Below are 25,570 nucleotides of genomic sequence, written 5' to 3' on the forward strand. Positions count from 1 at the left end.
TCACCTCCAGTCAACACGCAGTGGTTCACATGAAGGTCCAAGAGGCCTACAGACCTACACTGAGTCTGAACGTGGCAGTACAGTTGGATCATTGTCTTTGTTGTGTTGTTTGGTCATTGTGATCCAATGTAATGTGAGAGAAGGACGAGTGCAGTTATATTGGAGTGAGTTATTTAGAGTGTAATAGAAGTTATAATGCAGAGTCTGTTTTTATGAAATGTTCTATCACCTGGCATCCATCCATCCATCCATCCATCCATCCATCTTCTACTGCCGTATCTGGAGTCAGGTCTCGGGGGCAGCAGCCTCAGCAGAGACCCCCAGACTTCCCTGGACCCAGTCACCTCCTCCAGCTCCTCCAGTGGGACCCCAAGGCTTCCCAGTCCAACCCAGAGACCTGGTCCCTCCAGCAGGGTCTCCTCCTGGTGGGACATGCCTGGAACACCTCCCCAGGGAGGCGTCCTAAACAAGACCCCGAGATGCTGGAACTCCTCCCCCTGAGGCAGGGCCTCCCCACCGACCCAGAGAGGGCAAACCACCTCATATCCAGCATTGATTTATCTGTTGGTGATTAATTATAATGTATCATTTATTTTATTTAAATTATATTTGAACTGAATTGGATTTGTTTGTAAAAGTGAGATTTATTTTCATTGATTCATGTGGTTTATGTTGAGACCTAGTGGAGAAGTGGGTATGGGCTACAGAAGGTTTGAGTACACAAGTTATTCAGATATGGAGAATCCCCATGGCAGGACTTCAGGAGATATATAATCAAAGTGTTAAAGCAGCAGAAATGAAATGTCAGTTGAGGTCAAGGTTACACAGGTCAGAGGTTGTGATGGCTTTTATTGTCAGAATATTGAATCATTGAAATATAATGTTGGAGCTCGTAACAAAGTTAGGATGATATAACATAATCACATAAAATAAATGATCTGGTTTCCTTCTGATTCATTGACGTCCTTCTGAAATCTCCACACAAACATCTGGCAAGCATCAAAACCATGAATTATTTTGAGGGAAATTTCTTTTGTCTTACTTATAATTCAATTATGATTTGAGTTCCCATCACAGGTGTTGTGAATCACTTTATCGTTTCCACATGATTTCCTTATTTAAGATCATGAAGCAGAAATAAAGTCTCTTGAAAAGTATTTTTCACCTCCAAAATGAAGATGTTATAGAACTCTGAAGTGAGAGCAGAGCAGTGTGTTGTTGATGTGTGGAACCTTCATGCTGAGATGTTCCAGCTGTTTGGCTCCATTGGTTGTAGTTCTGTCAGCCACCAGTAGATGGAGCGCTCCTCTTCAGTCTCCTCATCCTCACCACCACCTGCAAAGATAAGAAGAGACAGCAGGAGTCAGGACTCACGGTCCTTGAACGCATCATCACAGAGACGTTGACTGTTGATGGAGATGATGGAGTGACTGGTGAGAAGAAGCAGACTCTCAGGGTTGGACTTCAGAGCTGAGAGCAGCCAATCACAGCTGAGCTCTGACAAATTGCAGCCCCACAACCTGAACAGAGAATAAATGATGGAGTTTATAATGATAGAGAGTTTTTCCTGGGTGTCATCACTCTGAAAATCAAAGTGAAATGTCCACTTCAGCATCTGCAATCTGCAATCTGACCACTAGATGGGAGGATTTTACCCACTGTACCTTAAAGCACAGTTTCATTCATTACTATCACAAACCAGTGTCTGCAAATTGAATTTCCAACAGCAGTGAAGTGAAAATCATGACGACAACAACAAGAGTGATAGAAGTTGTAGAGTGAAGAGGGTGAACTGACCTCAGAGTCTCCAGTTTACAGTCTGGACTCTGCAGAAAACCACTCAGCTCCTTCACTGCTGAATCCTGCAGCAGGTTCTCACTCAGGTCCAGGTGTCTGAGGTGGGAGGGGTTGGACTTCGGAGCTGAGAGCAGCCAATCACAGCTGATCTATGACAACCTGCACCTCTCCAACCTGAATACGGAATAAATGATGGAGAGTGTCATTCACAGTTGGGTGTGCGCGCGCACGCGCGCGTGTGTGTGTGTGTGTGCGTGCGTGCGTGAGTGCATATGTGCGCATGCGTGTGTGTGTGTGTGTGTGTGTGTGTGTGTGTGTGTAATTTAAAACCAGTTTTACACATTTCTAATGGAATCAAAGTGAATTCCAACAAACTCAATTCAAAGTCATGACAACAATAACTGCAGCAGTTGTAGAGTGAAGACCTCAGAGCCTCCAGTTTACAGTCTGGACTCTGCAGAAAACCACTCAGCACCTTCACTGTTGAATCCAGAAGGCAGTTCCAACTCAGCTCCAGGTGTCTGAGTTGGGAGGGGTTGGACTTCAGAGCTGAGAGCAGCCAATCACAGCTGAGCTCTAACAAACTACATCTCCACAACCTGAATAGAGAAGAAATGATGGAGAGTTTTTCCAGGGTGTCATCACTCTGAAAATCAAAGTGAAATGTTGACTTCAGAATCTGACACTAAAGCAATCTGAAATCTGACCACTGGATGGTAGGATTTTACACACTGTACCTTTCCACCCAATTTCATATGCTTCAAACACAAAGCAGTGACTGCAAATTGAATTTCCAACAGCAGTGAAGTGAAAATCATGACGACAACAACAAGAGTGATAGAAGTTGTAGAGTGAAGAGGGTGAACTGACCTCAGAGTCTCCAGTTTACAGTCTGGACCCTGCAGAAAACCACTCAGCTCCTTCACTGTTGAATCCTGAAGGTGGTTCCAACTCAGGTCCAAGTGTCTGAGGTGGGAGGGGTTGGACTTCAGAGCTGAGAGCAGCCAATCACAGCTGAGCTTTGACAAACTGCACCTCCACAACCTGAATAAAGAAGAAATGAAGGAGAGTTTATAATGATGGAGAGTTTTTCCAGGGTGTCATCACTCTGAAAATCAAAGTCAAAAGTTGACTTTAGAATCTGACACTCAACAAAGGAGAGAGGGTGAGTGAATGAGCGCTGAAATCTGACCACCAGATGGCAGGATTTTACACTCTGTACCTTTAAACCAGGGGTGCTGAAACTTTTTCAACATGCAAGCTACTTTTAAAATGACCAAGTCAAAAAGACCTACCTACTATACAATCGGTGTGTGTGTGTGTGTGTGTGTGTGTGGGGGGGGGGGGGGGGGGGGGGAGGGCACAGTGATGGTTCCGCAGCATAAAGTGTATCTTCAGTCGTCGATTGTATGTGTGGGAGTCCCTCAGGTTCAGCCCAGCTGATTTAGTGTTCGGTGAGAGGACCCTCGCGTCTGTTAAGGGGTAAGTGGCTTTCCGATGTTAAACGAGTAGAGAATAATGTGTTAGATTACGTCATTTTTTTTTCCGTGAACACTTGCATCGTGCTTGTGAAACTGCTCACCAAACTCTTGTCGCCAGCCAGTCTAAAATGAAGCGGCAGTTTGACAAGAAAGCTGTGGCTCGAGTTTTTGAGACAGGCGTTGTGTGTTGGTATTGTTGCCGTTACCCGGTTCCGGTTTGCAGGCTGGTTTTTCTGGTCCGTATGTCGTGGAGCGCAAACTTTCCGATACAGATTATGTAGTGCACACTCCTGATAGAAAACGATCATCCCGCGTCTGCCACGTCAAAATGTTGAAAAGTTACGCCCGGTTCACACAGGACGCGGAAGCGCCGCGCCGCGAAGTGAAGCGCTGCGAATCGCCGAGCGCTTCCATTCAGCGCCCATGTTAATCAATCAGTGCGTTTACATGCAGAGCTTAGCATGACTAAGCAATCATTCGGTTTTCTCGTCCAATCGGAGTTCTCACCTTGGTCCCCGTATACATGCAGCTGAGAAATTCAAATTATTGACGGGTCCTCCTCCCAACACTAGGGGGTGGAGTGAGTCTTTTCAGCCGGTCAGCTGCTTTCGGTTGACATATTAAATCTATTATGATATGGAACGATAGTTCATAATGTACGTGTTACTTGCTTTGCAGATAAGGTGTACCCTATTTCTTGTGCTCCTGGTTATTTTAAAAGGCAGACAAGAACGTTGTTTGCTGTTGGAGGGCTACAACAACACTTCGATGCTACGCTTTGTGCCGTCGCTACGGACCCCAAACTCTCGTTCTTGTTGGATTCGGGTTCGGAGCAGACTGGTGGGAGAGTTTGTGTACAGGTTTTGCAAAGGAACGGTGTCTTCAGTTATACACACGCTCATTAAAGTGCCGACCGTGGAGGAAGATGGTGCCGCTGCACGCCGTTTCCAGCAGAATAACAGCGAAATTACCCAAATAAAAACAAATCAGGAAAACATCTCTTTGCTGTGCTTTTATTTACAAAGTTAAAATTCTTCTAACTTACAAAAAATGTGAACGAAAAGGTAGAAATATAAATACGAAGGAATACGTATTTGTTCAGGGGTGCGCAAAGCTGGAGCCCTGCATTTGCTGCGCTACCCTTTTTAAAAAGGTCTCCGTTGCGCGTTATTTTAATATGTCCATCTCTTTTAGAAGAGAAAGCATCGCCCCGGTCTATCCTCTCTCCAAATGTCAACATTCTTATTCGCGTTTGCCAGGTTGTTTCGTGCCGTCTGTTTTGTTAGACGACGTAGTTGTGCGGTCATGAGTCGCGAGAGCGAGGCGTGGCGCATGCGCACTCGCATTGTCCAGTTAATAGTCCGATTAAGGCGTATACATGGCAGAGAAATTCGAATTCCAATCGCATTATCTGGGTGTCTCAATCGGAGTTCTCCGATTCCAATCGGAGTTCTCAAACTCCAATCATAATCGGAGTAAGGTGTTTACATGCAAGTGAGTTCTCCGATCATAATCGGACTAAGGCAATAATTTGATTTTCTCTAGTGCCATGTAAACGCACTGAATGTAGTGGTTCAGACCAGACGCGAACAGGCGCGCGGCTCGTGCCATTCATTTCAATGGAAGCGGAAGCGCCGCGCCAATGAATTTCGCGAGCGAGGCTCCAACTGGTTCACACCAGACGCGAACAGCTCCGCGACGGTCGACAAGCGCTTTTGCTCAGCTGCACTCTTTTTTTCACTCCCACTTTTTCACTTCTTTTTTTTTTCTTTAAAAAAAAATAAAATAAAAAAAATCATTTTCGCCATCGCCACCCCTCGCCCCGTAGCCAGCCCGCTCCATAGCTCACTTCTGTGCGTGTGTGTGTAAATAAATAGAAACACGCACTCAGGTGTCCATCTCAAGACAAGACCTCTTTCATAATGATCATTGACCGGCATCTCTAGGATCAAACAGACGTATTTTGATCAAGTCTTCCTCTGTGTGTGTGTGTGTGTGTGTGTTTAATCTCTCTCGCACTCTGACACAATGTACTGACAAATATAACATACAAATATGATATATGATCGAATTTGTCATTGGGTTTTTATTTTGAAATTAGTTTATTTTGAAAATTCACCGGATTTTCTCGTTTTTATTGAGCGACTTCCTGTACTATTGACGAGGACCGCTCGCGGCTCGCGCACGAAATAGAGCAGACGCCAAAACAACAAATGCATGCCGCGAGCCGCGCAACCACCACATTGATTAACGTGGGCGCCGAATGAAAGCGCTCGGCGGCGCTTCGCTTCCACGTCCAGTGAACTGACGTTAAATGCATGGCGCGATCCGCGAGGGGAGCCGCGCGCCTGTTCGCGTCTGGTGTGAACTACTACATTGCTTAACATGGGCGCCGAATGGAAGCGCTCGGCACTTTGCGGCGCTCTGTGGCGCTCCCGCGTCCAGTGTGAACCGGGCGTTACGTCGCTAGGAAAAATGTGTCGCCTGAGCCTCCGCCCCCTCCGTGCCCATTGGCGGAGGGAGGGCTCATGGAAAAAAAAAAAAAAAAAAAAAATCGGTGTTCATTCGGCGCGCCTGGGAAACTCTGAAATTATGAATAACTTAAGCTTGTTTTTGTCCCATTTGCCTGCATCAGCCCGTCATGATATTGTTAAATTAATTGAGAGCCACCCACTACTGTTTTCTGACCACCCCCGCCATACGTCAGTTTTGCACCATGACATAGAAGTAGAGGGACATGCCACAAGTAAGCAGCACGCACACAGAGTCCATTCTGGGAAGTTAAGAAAGAAGCTTTGGCTCTCCTTCTGACAATGCCCATCTTGATGTTAATTTGGGGTCAGGTTTTTACAGACTATAATGCCCTCGTGGTCCTGGATAGGATGCGCAATCAAACCAGCCGTACATGCGGTGGTCTCTGCTCCTGCAAGACTTCAATCTCCAGATTTGCCACAGGAAGGGGGGTTGATAATGTGTTGGCAGATGCGTTATCACGTGTACATGTGGACTAGCTGCGGAATTCTTATTTCAGGGGAACTGAGGTTTTTCTTGTTTAGTTTTGTTTGTAGGTATGTTAATAGGGTTTAGTTCTTAAGAGAGGGGGTGTTATGACCCACAGGTGGGTCTAGGTGCCTCTATCTAAATAACTATTACCAATTTTAAACGTTTAGTTTTTTACTACTACACAAATGTAAAGTCAAACAACATACGCTTACAGAAACTCACACAACAAAATATAAATTAAAATGTGTAAAACAAAAAGAAAAAAAAAATCAGCATTCAGATAACAGTTTTGTCCTTTAGTGAAGATTGACAATGAGAAAAACCAAGAGCCTCATCTTTGTGCGGCTGATCCTGTTTCTTCTCTCTGTAAATATCTGCCCTGTTTTGGAGAAGATTCTCTCTGAGGGGACTGATGTTGCTACAATGCACAGTCTCCATGCCATCACATGTGTAAGGCGTCGGTAAATTGAAGCCTGCAGTTTGCAGTTGCAGCTGTTGCACGACAAAACGGGTCAACCAACCCGACAAACAACCCGGGTGATAATCGGCTCCGATGGATGGAATTGGGACACCCAGGACAACACCACCTTTTTTTTTACCTGCCGCACGGAATGACGTTGAGCGCAACGTACGCTAAATCATAATATCGCGCCAGTCAAGGTCATATCGCGGGCCTGTCCCGCTCACCAGATATCCAAGAAGGTTGGTGAGGGCTGAGCGGGCAAAACCTTTGGTGACTAAGTACCGAAGGGGTGAATTTTTTCTCTACCTTTTTGCGCCTGATTAAAAAAAGGGGGCACAGGGACGTAACAGGACAAATCCAGACACGACTACAAAAAACACAAACACAAATAACACTAATATCACTTTGACCACTATCTTTTTTCACAAGAACTTTTATTTCTTTACAAATTGAACCTTAGATTGTGTCACAACAAACTAAATAAACCCTTGAAACAGCCAACAAAACATGAAATAACACTTCATCAATATTATAATGAGTATCCTCATAAATGATTTCAAGATAACTTTCAACACTTTCTTACAAATTTTTTTTTACGTCTGCCGTAACGATTTTCAAGTTTTTTTCATGTGAATATTTTAACATTGAACATGTTAACTGAACAGTCAATGTAAAATCCCTTCATTGTTGCTCTGACCTCTTCATCATTTGTGACCTCTTCATCATTGGTGATCTGTACATCATTTGTGACCTCTACATCTACATCAGACACAGTATGGCTGTCACATGGTTCCTGAATCACGAGAAAACTGTCTTCTTCCAAGATCTCTGACACCTCTTTCCATTTTTTAGAATATGTGTGGTCAAAGATTTGATCAAAATCACGTGTGTGCGTGGATGTGTGTGTGACTCACTTACCTTTTGTTTGGTAGACATGCTCTTACCTGATTTGAAGAAACTAAAAATGGTTGGGACAGCTGTTGAAGTTAGGCACTTTCTCTCACCACGCAAAATGAAAGATTTCTCCTCAAAGTGAAGAGCACACAGCCTGGAGTTGTCATTGGGTGTCCAGTTTTTTCTTCTCACATTTTCCACCCATTTGTGCAACCTTTTTCTGTCCCCAAAAGGAAAGCTGTAAAAAGCAAAACATTCCAAAAATAAATGTACAATATTTTTTTTGGTGTAATTTTACTTAAAATTGGGTATGCAAACATATTTAACTAATTTAAACTTAAACACAATGCAGACAGTTGTGCAGAAAGTTTAGTGTTAGCTAAAATATCGGGCACACAGACGTACTTATTATGTATACATTTCTTTCCATTGTAACAGGTCACTACCAGATCTGCAATCCATTACCTAGAATTGGTTTTCCTTAAACTGATGTACAGGATTACTAATCTGACTTTGATGGGCAAATTTGACAACAGAATACAATTATGAAGCACTAAAACACAGGACCACAAAACAATTAAATGCATGATGAAATAATGATATGCTTTGTTAAATGAAATAAAAGCGCTGCCGCCTCACAGCAAGAAGGTCGTGGGTTCGATTCCGGGGCCCGGACCTGGGACCTTTCTGTGTGGAGTTTGCATGTTCTCCCTGTGTCTGCGTGGGTTCTCTCCGGGTTCTCCGGCTTCCTCCCACACTCCAAAAACATGCATGTGAGGTCAATTGAACGTTCTAAATTGTCCGTAGGTGTGCATGTGAGTGTGAATGGTTGTTTGTCTCTATGTGGCCCTGCGATGAACTGGTGACTTGTCCAGGGTGTCACCCTGCCTTCGCCCTAAGACAGCTGGGATAGGCTCCAGCAGACCCCCGTGACCCTGAATAGGAATAAGCGGGTATAGAAGATGAATGAATGAATGAATGAAATCTTTATTGAATGAATGACACATTTTATTTCACTCGTGGTTTATGTAATTATTATTTTTTGCTCCATAGCTTTCATGATTCAGCATTACATGTTAAGAGTGATGAATTGCATGAAAAGAGAGAGCACTCGCTGATAAATTAACATGGTATACTGTTTAATTCCATGAGGACGACAAAATATTTGCAAATTTGTGTTAGCTACACACATCGACAGGTGCAAGAGAAAGGGAGGAACTTTCAAGATCGTTGAGTTTTTATTTTTTATTTTTTTAGTTCTGATGAAATAAATAGACCAATCATTTTATTACTTTGTCTGCTTTCCAAAGAGGTTATTAATTAAAAAAATATGTATGGCAGTGCTGTTATGGTCCATAGAGAGTTGCTTCAAAGAATTATCATTTATTATTCAGTGGCACATTGCTCACTTGTTTAATACACAAATAATAGTATATTATTATAATAATACTATTTTATTAATATGATAATAATAATAATAATATTAATAATGATAATAATAATAATAATAATAATAATAATCATTATTATTGATAAAAATTTGAAACAACAATCGTCAGTTGTTCCGTAAAAAATACATTGATTTCCATGTTGAATTTTATATGGTTCGTGAGCGCGCACGTCTGTCAGTGACGATCTCCACACTGACACAACTGCGCATGCTCTATTATCCCATCAATGCGGAAGTCAAAAGGTTTTTGGGAGCCATGCGCTGGGTGAGCAACTTCATTGAAAGCAATGGGACGCCATCTTGGACTCTGGGGGCTTGCTGCACTGTCACGCAGGTTGTGACGTAGCGGGCCGGCGACGCCGACAGGTATGATGTGAATGATTGACAGCTACCATTCGTTCCCGTTAGCGAGAGGATTAAAAACAAACAGACACCATAATGGCATCAAAATGGACTTATCCCAGCAGTGCGGAAAAACGGAAGGAAAAGAAAACTGATCAAGAAAAACTTGCAAAGGGGAAAGGTAAGTTATTTGTTTATGTGGGCTGGAGAGGTGGAGGTGAAACGCTGTTGTCCCCCCCCAAGTTTGTTTATTTGTCCTGCTAACCAGCTAGCTAGCGTCGGATAAATGTTAGCTGGCTGGCTAATATTTGTTCGTCATGAATCAGCGTTTTTGTTTGTTTTATGAAAGTTGACCATATCCTGTCAAGTTGGCCTATCCTGCCATGGGAATGACTGATTGACTCCACACCCGTTCATTCACATTCTAACAGGGAGGGAGGGAGGGAGGGCATGTTGTAGTTGTTGTTGTAGTCAGTCCCCTGTTATTGTTCAGTGGAAGTTGTCTCTCACATATTTGACTCTTAATGTTATTTTAGCCTTAACTTAGGATGAATTTACTAAGCTTAGTTTGTATTTTGTAGGCCCTTAATTAGAAATGTGCTACTGTTTTATAATTCAAAGAAATATTTTATGGAAATACTTTATTTGGCATGGTGTTGACTATTTTAGACTATTGTGGTAGTGGGTCATTTATCTTAGTTTTATTACTTTAACTAGTACAGTGTGTAAAGTAACAATGCAAAAATAAAAAAAATAATGCCAAAAACTCTTAAAAATGACAGTTTTGTAATTGGGTAAAAGCTTTAAAGGGACACTGCAATCATAATGTTTAATTTAAAAACAAATAAATTTTTAATTTTCCTATATTACTGCAACATCACTGTAATAATAAAATAGGAAAATGTACTTCTGATCTGTTTTGCTTGATGATCTAGTGAGCTTTGTCTCTGCAGGAGCAATTCTAAAATATGTTGGCGCTGCAGACATTGAGCCAGAGGGATCTCCCGAACATCCTGACCAGGAAGCTCCAGGACCAACACGTTCCTCAGAACCTCCTTCTGTCCAGGTGAATAATGTGTGTTATTCTTAGTAGCTAAGCTGATAAGTGTGGGACGAAGCTAAGGCAATTAAGCATTATTTTAATTGTTGGTTTGCTTTTTAGTGTTGCACTTGTTGGTTTGTTGGATTTTCTTATTTAAAGTAAGCATTTTTTTTTTTTATGAATACTCAATCTGTTGTATTTATTGACATATAGACGATTCTTTTCCTAGTATTATAGTGTTTGTTTGTTTTAAAATCAGTTTAACTTGCCTGAGTTGCTCAACTGAAGATGTTTAATTTTACCTGTAGCCTGTTTTGCTCATGAGGTGTAATAGATTGTGGAATCTTAGTAGACCTTAGTAGACGCACGCTGCTGAGAGTGGCAGCGATCAGCTCCGATGACCGTGGTGCTTGTAAATAAGGCAAATGCGCCATCTAGTGGGACGCAACATGTTTACTCGTGTTGGAGCAATGACAAGTACTACTAACAAAAAAAAAGATGCACAGGGTAAAAAAAATAATCATAAACTCAAGCCCAACAAAGATAACAGATGGGCATAACTGTACTTAGTAATGATTACTAGTACTACCAACATTTGTATATTTTACTTTCAACTCGAATTTGAACTATTCATCCCCTTTTTTCAGCAGCCATTAACACTAATAAATTAAATTAAATCAAAACAATAAATTAAAGCTGCAAGCAGCGTTTGCGGGACTGAGCCGCCGTGGCCGACGCGATGCCCGATGACCCCCGATGACGCCTGACCCCTGTCGACGCCCGCAATTGACCCCCGTCCTCTGCCGACGCCCGGCGACATCTGCTGAAAGAAGTCTATGCAAATGATGCAGATTTCTCACCTCCTTTTTTTTCTTTTGAGGATGCTGTCAAATGTAAAATATTGGCCTTGATGAGACAAACACGTAGGTATTTGAATGACGTCTGTAGCACTTTTCTAAAGGAAACTGCAGGCATTTGTGTGTTGACAAAGAGGGAGAAGAGGTCTAATCATCATATGCCTGTGTATGCAAATGATGCATATTTTTGACCTGCATTTTTTTTTTGAAGTGGCTGTCAAATGTAAAATATAGGTCTTGATGAGACAAACACATGGATGTTTGAATGACGTCTGTAGCACTTTTGTAAAGGAAACTGCAGCCATTTACAGTATAGTGTGTGTGTGTGTGTGTGGAAGTAGGGATGTGCGATACCACTATTTTTCCTTTCGATACGATACCAGGTGATACCAAGGCTAGTATCCCGATACCAATACAGATACCGATACTTTTAGATGTCCAACTTGTGTATATGAAAATGATGACTTTTACAACGAAAACCCGTGAATGTTATTATAAAAAATGTATTTTATACCTATGTATAAGAATTAAACAAGCTGCCAAATATCAGACTTTGTTTTAATTTTAATCAGAGAAATCAAATCAACAGGTCAACTGAAAATCTGAGCAAATCTCTCTCAAAAAAGAGAAAATAAGAACAGCTGCTCTCAATTCAATATAATTCTTTTTGGACCAGACAGAGTGGTCTTCAGGTTAGAACTTGACAGAATATGTCTGTCTCTTTGGGAGTCATCTATGAAAAATTTAAATATTCTTGATGTAAAAGGAAGTCTTTTTATGGGAAGTATAACTCACATACCACCACAAATAGACTAAATAGCAACAGTTTTACTTGAAATGTGCCATTTAAGTAATTTAATTATTATGCTTTTCCAACTTAAAAGTGACACTGAATTGTGTTAAGATGATGGCAGGAATGTGAGTTAAATTAACAAATACATATTGTGCTGGGAGGAAACATTTTTATCTAAGTAAATAAATAAAATATGTTTTAATGAAAAATTGACAAACATTCTGGTATTTTATGTAAATGTATCTTATCTACGTCTATATGCCTGTGATGGTGGGCACTGGGATGTATTTTCACTCCACCTGGATATTGCCTTTCTCTCTGCAGTGCTGGTTGGAAATTGCGCTCACGTTGACGGGGGGGGGGGACGCACGCTATCGCTGTCGCGCTACGCTAACGTGTCGGCAAAGTTAACGTGCCAAGTTTCGTTGCGGGGGGGGGGGGCTGGACTCCAAGATGCTCCTGCTGATCACTGCTATGCTGGAGATGTGGGCTGTGATGTCTGCACTGGGAGGAAACTGAAGGCCCTCAAGTCCTGTCTGGTCTGTCGGGCCTCCTACTGTGACTCTCACCTCCAGCCTCATCGTGATGCTGCTCCCCTACAGAGACACAAGCTGGTGGAACCCAGCCAGCAGCTCCAGGAGAACATCTGCCCTCGTCATGATGAGGTGATGAAGATGTTCTGCCGCACTGATCAGAAGATCATCTGTGCTTTATGCTGTATGGATGAACATAAAGGTCATCAGACAGTGTCAGCAGCAGTACAGAGGCCTGGGAGGCAGAGAGAGCTGGAGGAGACCAGGCAGAAGATCCAGCAGAAGATCCAGCACACAGAGGAAGACCTGAAGGGGGTGGAGTCCATCAACGGCTCTGCTGATAAAGCAGTGAAGGACAGCGAGAAGATCCTCACCCAGATGATCCGTCTGCTGGAGAAAAGACGCTCTGAGGTGCAGCAGCAGGTCAGATCCACACAGGGGGCAGCAGTGAGTGGAGTCAAAGAGCTTGAGAAGAAGCTGGAGCAGGAGATGATGGAGCTGAAGAGGAGAGACGCTGAGCTGGAGAAGATCTCACACACACTGGACCACAGCCAGATTCTCCACAGGTTCTCCTCACTGCCAGCACTCAGTCCGTCTCCAGACTCCTCCAGCCTGGAGATCCGTCCTCTGAGATACTTTGAGGACGTGGCAGCAGCTGTGACCAAGCTGAGAGATGAAATACATCAAGTTCTGCAGAGTGCACAAACGTCTGTTATTATCTGAGGAGAACAGAAAAGTGACATTCATGGAGGAAGTTCAGTCTTATTGTGATCATCCAGACAGATTCACTGACAAGAAGCAGGTCCTGAGTAGAGAAGGTGTGACTGGACGATGTTACTGGGAGGTTGAGTGGAGAAGGGGGAGGGACTTCTGTGGTTTATTTTAGGGGGTTGGTGTAGCAGTGGCCTACAGGAACATCGGCAGAGCAGGAAGGTCAGAGGAAAGTAGATTTGGATTCAATTGCTGTGTCTCAATTCAGGTTCTGCATCCTTGAAGTGCGCATTTTGAAAGGAAGTTGCGTCATCGCACTGCGCGAAGGCTTGTCCCAATTCCCGAGGGTGTTTAGGACGCTCAAAATGCGTACTCGGAAATACGCACTCGTTTTAGCCGATTCCAAGGATACACCGCTACTATCCTTCGCGTACTTGGGTATCCCATGCTGCTTTGCGTGCTGCTGCAAACCATCGTGGGATCCTGGGAAGTCAGCTGAAATTAGCGGCATGTACTGGTTAAGGCACGACATATAAATCTAAATATTGACGTTTCACATAAAGTATCCAGTTTTTAACGTAGGATTTTATTTATTTGAACATTCAACGGCATCGTTAGATGGCGAACCAATGGTTAGCGTGATACTATAAAAACGTCACTTCCGGGGTTGGCCAGCAGGAGGGAACGGTGGTGACGAAACGAGGAAATACGCCGAAGGCTAGACCGCCCCGAGTGGTTACCGGGGAGGCGGGGTTTGGTCCGTCCTTCTAGGCTGGGAACTCTAAGAACGCTTCTTTCAGACGGAGGACACTCGGTCTCAAGGGTGCAGAACCTGAATTGAGACACAGCAAATGACAAATCCTGGAGTTTATATTGTTACCCAGGTGAATATTGGTTTTGTCACAACAACATCAGTACTCGTGTCTCAGGTCCTCGGTCCTCCAGAGTGGGAGTGTACCTGGACCACAGAGCAGGTCTTCTGTCCTTCTACAGCGTCTCTGGAACCATGGAGCTCCTCCACAGAGTCCAGACCTCCTTCACTCAGCCGCTACATGTTGGACTTTATGTTCCTTCAGGTTCTTCAGCTGAGTTGATGAAAGTGTGACTGAAGTCGTCAGAGAGACTCTGAGCTGAATTCTCACCTTTGATTCTTCTTCTGTCTTCACGTTTGTTACCCAGTGTCTCCGGCTGTCAATCACAGGGTGGGCGGGGCCTGGACGCCACTTCCTGTTGGTGCTCCTGGTGACTGTTGTCCACCTGCTGGATGTTTGTTCCCTCTAAACTGCTTGCTTGCGCAATCGCGCACTACTTGCACATTCTCAGCGCACAAGGAAATCTATGTAGCACATAAAATAAAATTCAACAGAAACGTATTAATTAATAATTTTAGAGCTTTTATTAGGCGGCGCACTGCTACGCCTTCGGAATGATGTTTTTTTTTCTTCTTCCAGCTGCACCGTATGAGTCCAAAAGGCAGAGAAAGTTTCCAGACTGCAGCACCGCGCTGACATAGATTGCGTAACAAAGTGAAGAGGTGCCACTCCGCTCTATTTTCACTGGCTAACTGCAGCACACTGGCTTAACTTGTCTATTCAGAGAAGAGCTATCACTTCGGCTTATTTTTCAATCTATCACGCGCATGCCACTGCACATTGACGCAACATGACCCTCAGCCAGGCCAAAGCAGGACTCTTCCTATGGTTAAAGCAGGACTCTCACATATAACACACTACACATCTCATCAACAACAAGATTTTGCTCTTTTTCATTTGAAGTGGGCCAAATCACTTCTATTCAAAGTAAACTCATGAAAATTGCTGCTGGAATTTGATTCTTTTAATAAGCCATGTAACTTGCTATGATCCAAGGTTTTGAACAGGTGTGATACTGGTGTGCGGCCACAGCGTGCACATCTGATGTTGCCCACAGTGGTCCTCAGTGTGCTCAAGGAGCTTGTCTGGATGCCCAGACACATGGAAAATTAGAGGGAGCATTGATCATAACACCCATGATCATGTGAATTCATATATAGGGATTATATAATTCTATAATATGTTATATATTATGTTGCCTGACAGTGCCACCTGGGGAGTTGCACCCCAGGAAATAGACTATAATAAAAATTCCTCGGGCTACACAGGTTCGTTACGCTTTGAGATTTGAGAGGATGAGACGGACTTCCAAAGAAACAGCTTTATTCAATCACAATTTAAAATAGTTGACTCTTTTTTAAACACACCAAGGAAAATCTTTTTTTAAAAAACAATAAGACCAGGTTTAGCTGCCTGAGTGAGTGTCAAAAAAAATAAGTACTATACCAAAAAGATTGTTCAACATCATAAGAAAATAAGGGGAGCAGGGCTGGACGTAGCCGAGCGGAAAGGCTAAAGAAAAAACAAAGAAAAACTGAAAAAAGGGAATAAACAAAGCGAAGGGAATCACTACAAAGCAAAATTTCCCTCGTGCTGTGCAAAATAAAGCAAAGTGAAGGGGAACCACCGACGCAGTCTGCCGCACGCTACGCCAACTCCTGTCCAAAAGAAAAGAGAACACAATGAATACACTAATACATTGAGACACTCAGGCAAGCGTTAAACAGTTCAAACAAAAGAAAAATTTTCTTTAGTCTTCACACACACACAAAACAAAAGGTAACGATCACTGGGGAACAAAATAGTAATGAACTAAAAAGGAAATCAAACTACTCAATAGAAAACCCAAAGTTTCACCAAAATTTTACCAAGAAAACAAAAGCAACCAAAGAAAGTGGTGACGCCAACAACAAAAACAGACAAACTCAGTTGTCTACACCAAATACACCACAACCAAAGGAGGGGGGGGGGTTTAAACATTCAGCAATGAATGCCCATTGCCCACCTCTGGGATTGCGAGCCGAAATGCCAAGAACTACGGAGGACAGAGTTCTCAGCGTGGACACTGGGGTTGCCGGGGCGACGGAGTGGAGACAAAGTCAAGTGCGTCCCGTCTCAGTTCATTACGGGACAGCTTTTTTAGTTGCCAAATACGGGACAATCGCGTATTTGAGCACGGAAACGACGCAAAGTCACAAACACAAATACAAGTTTACAACGGTACAAAAAGAGGATCGTGGTGCAAACGCAAAAAAAACAAAACAAAAAAACAACACGCTGCAGGACATAAAAACATTCACTTCATCAGAGGAGCGATGCAAAGCAAGAAAACACATGCAAAAGAAAAAACGCTGCATAACGCATTCCCTACACCGGAAGTAGAGTTGCTCCACGAGGAGCGCTCCCCTACAGCGAAGAACAGTCCCGACACTTCCAGTGAGAGTCGCCGCCTCCTACAGTTTCAACACCGGGACATCTCGCGGGGGTGGAGGACCTCCACCTGAATGTGGAAGTGGGTGTGTTTCCACAAAATATGTGTCTTCGTGGTATTTAGCTTTTTAATGAAAGGACTCTTAAAACACTGAAAAATAAATGCAATATAGCTATTTTATGACTTACTGTAAATGTACAGGTAGGAGACATTTCCTGCTTGGCATTGCTGCCTGTCGCACTTCTTTCGGTGCCCACGGGTAAGCTGCAGGGTCATCAACCATGAACTACCATTCATTGACGTTTCGCCCCTTGTGGCGGGACAGTGACAGGGACGTATGCCTCGTTGATTCTGTGGTTGTTGATGGGGTGAGGCGTTTTTTCCCCAACTCCTGTCCTTGTTTCGTTCTTTCTTTTATACAGTCAGGCAATCTTTGTAGATACACTACTTTTATTGTATGGCCGCTAGTTATAACAGTGCTCATCAGGTAAAACACCCGGAAGCCAACGTCATCAACTCGCACCAGATGTCTCTGCATATTGCATGGAACTTGGCTGCCATCTAGTGGTTAACTCTCGTAACATCTCCTTTAACATATGGAAAGAAAGCAGTTGAAAATGGACAATAGTGACCGGATGAGAGTTACGTGGCCAGCAACAACAATAGCTGGCTACAGGTTAAACAGAAATGACTAGTTCACTCTCCTAAACATTAGGAAAAAAATGAACAGTCCACATGAACAAAGTGGCACAGAAATAAACAAGAGATGACATTCCTTCTTCAGAAAGTTTAAACAACAAAGTCTTTGCGGTACCTCTCAGGAGGTTTTATGTTGGATCTGGTTCTGGTCTGCTTGAGGCCTAAATATCCAGATTGGGGGACACTTGGCACATCAGTCAACACTGGAGCCCGTTCTAGTTCTGAAGCCCCTTCCCTCCTGTCACCAACTATGTGCTCGAGTCTGCTGTCTGTTTGACTGTTGTCCCAGTCATCTTCCACCAGGGGACTATCAGATTGCATGATGAGAGTTTCATCCACCGGTCGAATGTGCCTCCTGTTGCGCCTGTATACCTTGTCCTGTACAACCACTTCATATGACCTGTCACGCAATTGGTTGGTGCAAATCCCTAGTGACCAGGAGCGAGAGGGCCCATTTGGTTGTAGGAAGACCCGAACTGTGTCGCCTTGCATTATCATGGGCTTGTCGTGAGCATGTTGGTCATATCACCACTTCGATGCAGTGACCCGTGCCAGCTTACGAGGAAGTACCCCCTGTATCACAGCCGGCTTCAGCAGAGGTGGATGAGAGGGTAACAATGTGCGTGTGCGTCTGGACTGAAGTCGCTGAACAGGAGAGCTATTGAGTCCCTCTGTGGAAGTGTTCCTCCGTGCTAGTACGGCCCTCCATCTGTCATCACCAGCATGCACTGCCTTTCTCAGCAGGGTCTTGGCAATTTTGACAGCCGACTCAGCTTTACCATTACTCTGGCTGTGGTATGGTGAGGATGTGAGGTGTTTGAAGTCCCATACTGTTGAAAAAGTTTGAAAGTCCATGCTGGAGAACGGTTGTCCGTTGTCTGTGATGACAATATTTGGTATTCCATGCCGGCTAAACTGACGCTTGCAGCATTCAATGACAGTGGAAGCCGTTGTGTCTAGTGATGTCCAAACGAGGCTTCATGAGGCTTTGAACCCTTTTGGACTATTGTGTTGAAAATTGGTTCATTACTCGAAGCTTCATTCATTAAGAACGTGGGGGTCATCTGCTGGCGCACTGGTTGTACTGCAGCCATGCAAAAGGTTAATGACCATAGCAAGTGTGCGCCTTGAGATTTTCTGTATTTGTACACTTTTATTATTTATTTATTCAAACGTTGGTAACTTTTACTTTGTTTTATGACTCTGTGTTTTCGTATGTCCTTTTATGTATGTTGGCTACTGAACACAAATTTCCCCCTCTGGGGGATTAATAAAGCATCTATTTCTAGATAAAACTGAAACGAACTTCATTTCATGTGTTGCTGTTCCTTCTTGCTCCGCCCTACCAATATATCAAGGTTACCTTGATATATTGTTCATGTTAAACGAAATTTGTTCCTCTGTCTAACATTAAATAAATAATTAATAATAAATAAATAATAAACCATTGCCAAAATCATTGCTGAAAATGTTAGGGTCAGAAATAATAGTAGTAAAGAGGTAAAGTTCATGTGAATATGCAGATAAAAAGAAGAAATTGATTCATAATATATATATGTATATATATATATATATATATATATATATATATATATATATATATATATATATATATATATATACACATTTGTATATATATGTATATATATATATAGTTGTTATCTTGCGTTGTTATCTCATAGTTTTCCCATTGTGCTCTAAAGAATGTCCAGTTGTTATATACGTCGCCCTTCATGTCCATTGCGTCTGGTACAGGAATCGAAAAACCCATGGTACGTCAGGTATTAGCTTAGCAGTTTAGCTCCATTGAAAAAACGTCCAGCCTTTATAGCGCCTTGTTGTTCTGTCTTCAGCCGCGGCATTAAGTTTCCGCTTCTTTTATACAGTCAGGCAATCTTTGTAGATACGCTACTTTTATTGTATGGCCGCTAGTTATAACCATAGATATATACAGAAGGCTAGATGTCTCACGGCGCAGAATCAAACGTCCGCACTGGCCGCCATCTTTCCACAGTCAGGCAGTCACGGTCTGATGTAGTGAATGTGAGGGAACGTGAGTGATCTGAACAAACATTAACACTCTGATCTCGCTGAAAACTTGATGGCTTTGCACACGGTTTGCTTTCTTACAAACGTTCATAACGTAGCAATAATTCTGGATGGTTGAACATGTTGACAGTGCAGCTTTCTATGAGAAAAAAAACACAACGGTGCTATGGCAGCTGCACAAGTTAATACGACTGAGACCACTAAGATTTTCATTTCTTAAGTTAAGTTTAGCCAACAGCTATTTCAGGACAAACTAGTATTTTGTTCACATACAATATTTGTGGTGTCGGTTGTAGTTATTCGCTGAGGTGCGTTTCCTATAACGTTGCTGCTGCATGAACGCAGTCTCATCAGTTCATGCAGCAGAGACACGGTGATCAATGAACTAGAGCTGCTGATATCTCATCCCCCACCTGTTTGATTCAGAGTCGAATGGTGACAACCTGAGATTACAGTCCGTCTTTTTTCTTGTTGTGATAAAAGGGATTAGGATTGGTAGGTGTAAATAAAACAAGCAATTTGACATATGGAGAGACAGAATAGCTTTTTTTCTATATAATTTAACTTAATTCGCAAATGATTTACAATTGGATTGCTTTGCTACAGCATCATGCATTATGGTTTCTACAGGAAATCGGTGACTGAAAAAATGCCGAACTTCTGTGCCACTTATGGATGCAGCAATCGTCGCTGTCCACAAACAAAAGCTTGTAGGATCACATTTCATCTGTAAGCTATTGTTGGAGCTGTTTGATTAATGTTACGATTTAGTGCTGGTTTGTTTAGTTTAGCGTTTAGCATATATGTTTTTATTAAATACGGGTGTGTGCGTGTGTTTGCTATTTTCACATGAAAGCCTATGGTTATAAATCATTAATAAGTATGCAGTATCATAACTATGCTTATAACCTTTATAACAAACCAAACCGCTCGAAATTCGGTTGAAAATAGAGCAATTTAGGGCTAGTTAAAAGAACATGCACAATAAGAATACATAGTTATGAGTGAGAGGGGCGGAGCGAGGTGACTGTGGCAAGATGGCCGCCAGTGCGGACGTTCGATTCCATTGGCCAGCAGCGCGGATAAGACATCTCGCCTTCTGTATATATCTATGGTTAGAACAGTGCTCATCAGGTAAAACAACCGGAAGCCAACGTCATCAACTCGCACTCGATGTCTCTGCATATTGCATGGAACTTGGCTGCCATCTAGTGGTTAACTCTCGTAACACTGTCCATTATGAAACATTTCGTCATCTACTCAAATCTTACACTGTATATATATATATATATATATATATATATATATATATATATATATATATACATATTATTATTAAGTTGTTGTTGTTTTTTTAATGCTCAAACAAAACAAAAAAAGTGGAGGGAGAGTCGTCTGAATTGGGTTCAGTGAGGGTCACATCCACTTGTAGCGCATTATTTCCAGCAAGCTTCTCCTGTTATGACTTTCCCGTTCACTAACTCACTCAACCGTGATTGGTGTGGTGGAGAGACGAGCACACAGCACGTGACCTCTACGATGAGCTTCCTCCTACGGAAGTACCACAGGAAGACACGGATTAAATAGTATGGCTTGTCCACCAGAAGGCTGTATTATGGTGTACGTAATATAAAACTTTGGCCCAGTTCTGCTTGTATTGCATTGTATTGGTTGGTGTTCCTGAAGTTTCATTTTTCGTCCCTTTTTATTTTTTACATCCATGTTTGTGATGAAATAGTACTGTGAATCGCTAGCTCGCATTGCATGCTTGGAAACAGCGTCACTCAAGGAAGTTTTCGCTTCGCTGACACGGTCCTGGAGGGAAGTGGGTTTTAGTGCACTGGAACGGGATGAATGTGTTTAATCAAGCAGTACAAACCTGATTAATTGTCTTAATACTTCACTTCGAATGGCCATATTGTTTAGGATTAGAATTAGATGACAACTTCTTCACAATATTTGCAACTATTCAATTTGACCAGCAGGTGTCAGTAGAAGACGAAATTTCATGTTGACTATTTCCGAATGGAAGTGCTCTCTTGACGGATGGTGTAAAAGGAAAATGGCCAGCTACAGCAGAAAAGTGGACCCATACATATATATATATATATATATATATATATATATATATATATATATATATATATATATATATATATATATATATATATATATATATATATATCTCTGCAATTCATATTTTAACGGTTTATATAGACCCCTCAGGCTCCATTCAAAATGGGGGTCATTGTAGGAGAGTTGCAGTCAACTGAGATTTGGAGAGAGTTTGGATTACTAGATTTTTGATAGCGTTTATAGTTTGGAGTGTTTGAGACTAGATAGCGTTTAGTTTGGAGATATTTTTGAGAGCTTAGGGAGAGAGTGAGGAGAGGAGAGGTGATAGGATGGAGCCCCCTGTCCTTTACATCAATGTCCATGCTACACAAGCATCTATGCCAGGGGTGCCCATTACGTCCATCGCGATCTACTGGTCAATTGCGAAGGGAGTTTGGGTCTATCGCATGGAGAGAGAGAGGGAGAGAGAGAGAGAGAGAGAGAGAGAGAGAGAGAGAGAGAGAGAGATCCGCGTCAATTACAGCAGGTAGAATTGTTCAGGCAGGATTAGAAAACATGGTGGATCTGGTTGATTTTGATCATAATGTACGATGTGCTGGATTTTGTTCTTATATGTGTTGTGCTTTACAGTGAAACGTAAATGTGACGTATCGGCTTCGGCACCATTCAGATCAAATAAAGACCAGACAGGGACAGGAAAAAGAGTTTCGCTGTTGTTTTACACGCAAAACTAACGGGGTTGTCGCGTGAGCTTGCAATCCTGGCGTAAACTGATGGAGACGCCTCGCTCGGAAAATGCGCTTCAAAGTGCGCACGCACTGCAGACGCGCCGGAGATCCTGGGAGATGCTGCTGGCAAAACGTCTGCGTCACACACACACGCACACCAATTATCCCTAACCTATGCGCTGGAAAACACAAAAATATACAGCAAAACATCTTAACTTAAACACACTTTTATTGATAAAATCAAACATAGGCAGATATAACCTTAACAATTTTAAACCATGAGTTTTCTGTGCAATGATGAGCATAAATGCACATGGGAACATGTTGACCCATTTAATCCTTTCTTTCTTTATCATTGGACTACAAATATATTGCTGAATGACTTTTCCTGTTTTATAGGAGGTGGATCTTTTTGACTTGCTCATTTTAAAAGTAGCTTGCATGTTGAAAAGGTGTGAGCACCCCTGATCTATGCCCTTTTCCAAGTCCCACAATCACTTTCACTGTCATCTGCCTGATTACACCCATGCCATTTTCAGAAAAAAATTGCACAAACAGAATACATTCAAAAAATGTATCATACACATAGTTATCAAGTCAAGTTATTTATTTATTGTCATTGTTGAACAAAGTTAACAACAAAATTTGTTTGGAGCATCCCCATAACCACTGGCATCAGTACCCATAAAAATAATCATAAATAAGCGAGAAAAACAAAACAAAAATATATATATATATAATTTATGTACAGAAATTATTTGGTCATTCATTTTTTGCAATTCATAGTCATTCCCAACAGACATAACAGACACAAAAATTCAATGTATCACACGTGGTTCAGACACAGCTTGCCTGTGATTGTACATTTGGCCAGTAGGTGGTTTCGTGTGCACATGAAGCTTCGAACCAGTTGGCTCAAGTGGTTCAATGCCTCATGAGGCTTCACCTCACCATCACTAGTCGTGACACACAGCTTGCTGTTTGGCTCCACTTGTTGTAGTTCTGTCAGCCACCACTAGATGGAGCGCTCCTCTTCAGTCTCCTCCTCATCCTCCCAGCAGGAGTTAGGACTCAGGGTCCTTGAACGCATCATCACAGAGACGCTGACTGTTGATGGAGATGGTGGAGTGACTGGTGAGAAGAAGCAGACTCTCAGTCACAAGTCTAGTGTGGAACATGTGAAGGTCATGTGACCATGGAGTGTTGGACTGATACTGAGGCCTGATGAAGATGAACTGATCAATAATTGGGTGGTGAACTGAGAGAAGAAGCAGTTTGGCAGCAGATGTTGGATGAATGAGGAGCAGCTGGACGTCACCATCCTCCTCTCACACTGTGACTGGGAACACTGGACCTCTGCTGTGGGATCAACTGGCTTTGGTGCTGGAACCATCATCCAATGGTTCCAAACCAGTACTGACCTCACACTCTCCAGTTGATAGTCTCTGCTGTGGACAAGATCCATTAGTGGCTTCACTCCTGAATCCTGCAGCTGGTTCCCATCCAGGTCCAGGTGTCTGAGGTGGGAGGGGTTGGACTTCAGAGCTGAGAGCAGCCAATCACAGCTGAGCTCTGACAAACTGCAGCACCACAACCTGAATAGAGAATAAATGATGAAGAGTTTATAATGATGGAGAGTTTTTCCAGGGTGTCATCACTCTGAAAATCAAAGTGAAATGTCCACTTCAGAATCTGCAATCTGCAAGCTGACCACTAGATGGGAGGATTTTACACACTGTACCTTTAAACCCAGTTTCATTCATTTCAATCACAAACCAGTGTCTGCAAATTGAATTTCCAACAGCAGTCAAGTGCAAATCATGACGACAACAACAAGAGTGATAGAAGTTGTCGAGTGAAGAGGGTGAACTGACCTCAGAGTCTCCAGTTTACAGTCTGGACTCTGCAGAAAACCACTCAGCTCCTTCACTGCTGAATCCTGCAGCAGGTTCTCACTCAGGTCCAGGTGTCTGAGGTGGGAGGGGTTGGACTTCGGAGCTGAGAGAGAACAGCCAATCACAGCTGAGCTTTGACAACCTGCAATACTCCAACCTGAATAGAGCATAAATGATGGAGAGTTTATAATGATGGAGAGTTTTTCCAGGGTGTCATCACTCTGAAAATCAAAGTGAAATGTCGACTTCAGAATCTGCAACAACACTTATATCAGTAGACTCATCAAGTTGCAAGGCAAATTTCTTACTGATAGGGATCTTGTCCAAAACCACACTTTCGATGTCTGCAGACATCTCATTAATACGTCTGGAGATTGTGTTATCTGAGAGAGGGGCTTTGGCTATTTCTTTAGCCGCTTCGGGTCCGAGCGTCTCATTTACAATGGCTTTGCAGGCGGGAAGTATTAATTGCTCTGCCACAGTGTGGGACTTTTTTGATTTAGCCACAAGTTCAGCGTAGTGTTGCCACCCGTCCCGTTTTTCCCAGAATTGTTCTCTTTTTTCACCACCTGTCCCGGGAAAAATAAAATCTCTCCCGGGACACAATTTGTCCCGTTTTTAAGGGAAAATGACAAAACCTCATTTGATTTCTGCCTGTGGTCTACTCCCGTAAAATACGCGATTGTCCCGTACTTGGCAACTAAAAAACCTGTCCCGTAATGAACTGATACAGGACGCACTTCACTTTGTGTCCCGTATATTTCGGTGACCCCCCCCCCCCCAGTCGACAGACTTGAGACCCCCCCACCCCCCAGAGGTCCCGGATTTGTAACTCTGGTAGGTGGCAACCCTAGTTCAGCGACATGGTAGCTAGCTTTAAGGGCTCTCTCGTTTACTTTTGCGGTTTTTCTCATGAAAGTTGCCTGTTTCTCCGTGTGTTCACGCAGGCGAACAAAATACTTCACATTTTTCTTTTGAACTGAGGGCTGTTTCGTTTGGAGATGGCGTTTAAGCTTACTTGGGACATAGCACTGCTGGAGAGCTTTTCACCACATACCAAGCACAACGGAGTCGGTGCCGTTGCATCTCCGGTAAAAGTAAATCCAAATGAAAGATAGCTTTCATTGTATTGCCTCACGCCAGAAACTTTGCTCGACGTCACCGTCTTTGCCTCCACTCATACTAGGGCCTTCATCTGGGTCCGGATTTTGTCCAGGGTCCAGTTCAGAATCAGCATTTTTCCTCTTCAAAAACTTATCCATCACTTTCAACCGTCGTCCCGCTATCCACAATCCACACACCTGTCGCTGCATCCATGCGTCACTAATTCGCTTGTCTCCAAGCGCAAGGCAATTAGCTACCTGCTGCTGCCACCTACTGGTATGGAAGAGTACTACACGATTACTCTGCCAGGCGCTAAGACTGCACAGGCACACAAATCGGATAATTTCCCA

At 42.9% G+C, this 25,570-nt stretch overlaps 1 protein-coding gene across 1 annotated transcript in view; it reads right to left on the reverse strand.

The window, feature by feature from the left end:
- LOC142895009 (ribonuclease inhibitor-like) overlaps positions 1-25,143 on the reverse strand; it is a 74,651-nt gene extending 49,508 nt beyond the window's left edge. Inside the window, exons 1-2 of the mRNA XM_076035735.1 lie at positions 25,135-25,143; positions 1,798-1,946 (exon numbers count right to left, since the gene is read on the reverse strand). Coding sequence (XP_075891850.1) covers positions 1,798-1,946; positions 25,135-25,143 — 158 coding nt within the window. The remainder of the gene's footprint in view (positions 1-1,797; positions 1,947-25,134) is intronic.
- Between the last annotated feature and the right edge of the window lie 427 nt (positions 25,144-25,570).

Source organism: Nelusetta ayraudi, unplaced genomic scaffold (genome assembly GCF_046127955.1).
Source record: "Nelusetta ayraudi isolate G7.1 ecotype Tasmania unplaced genomic scaffold, CSIRO-AGI_Nayr_v1 ptg000048l, whole genome shotgun sequence".
In the NCBI taxonomy this organism is placed as follows: Eukaryota; Metazoa; Chordata; class Actinopteri; order Tetraodontiformes; family Monacanthidae; genus Nelusetta; species Nelusetta ayraudi.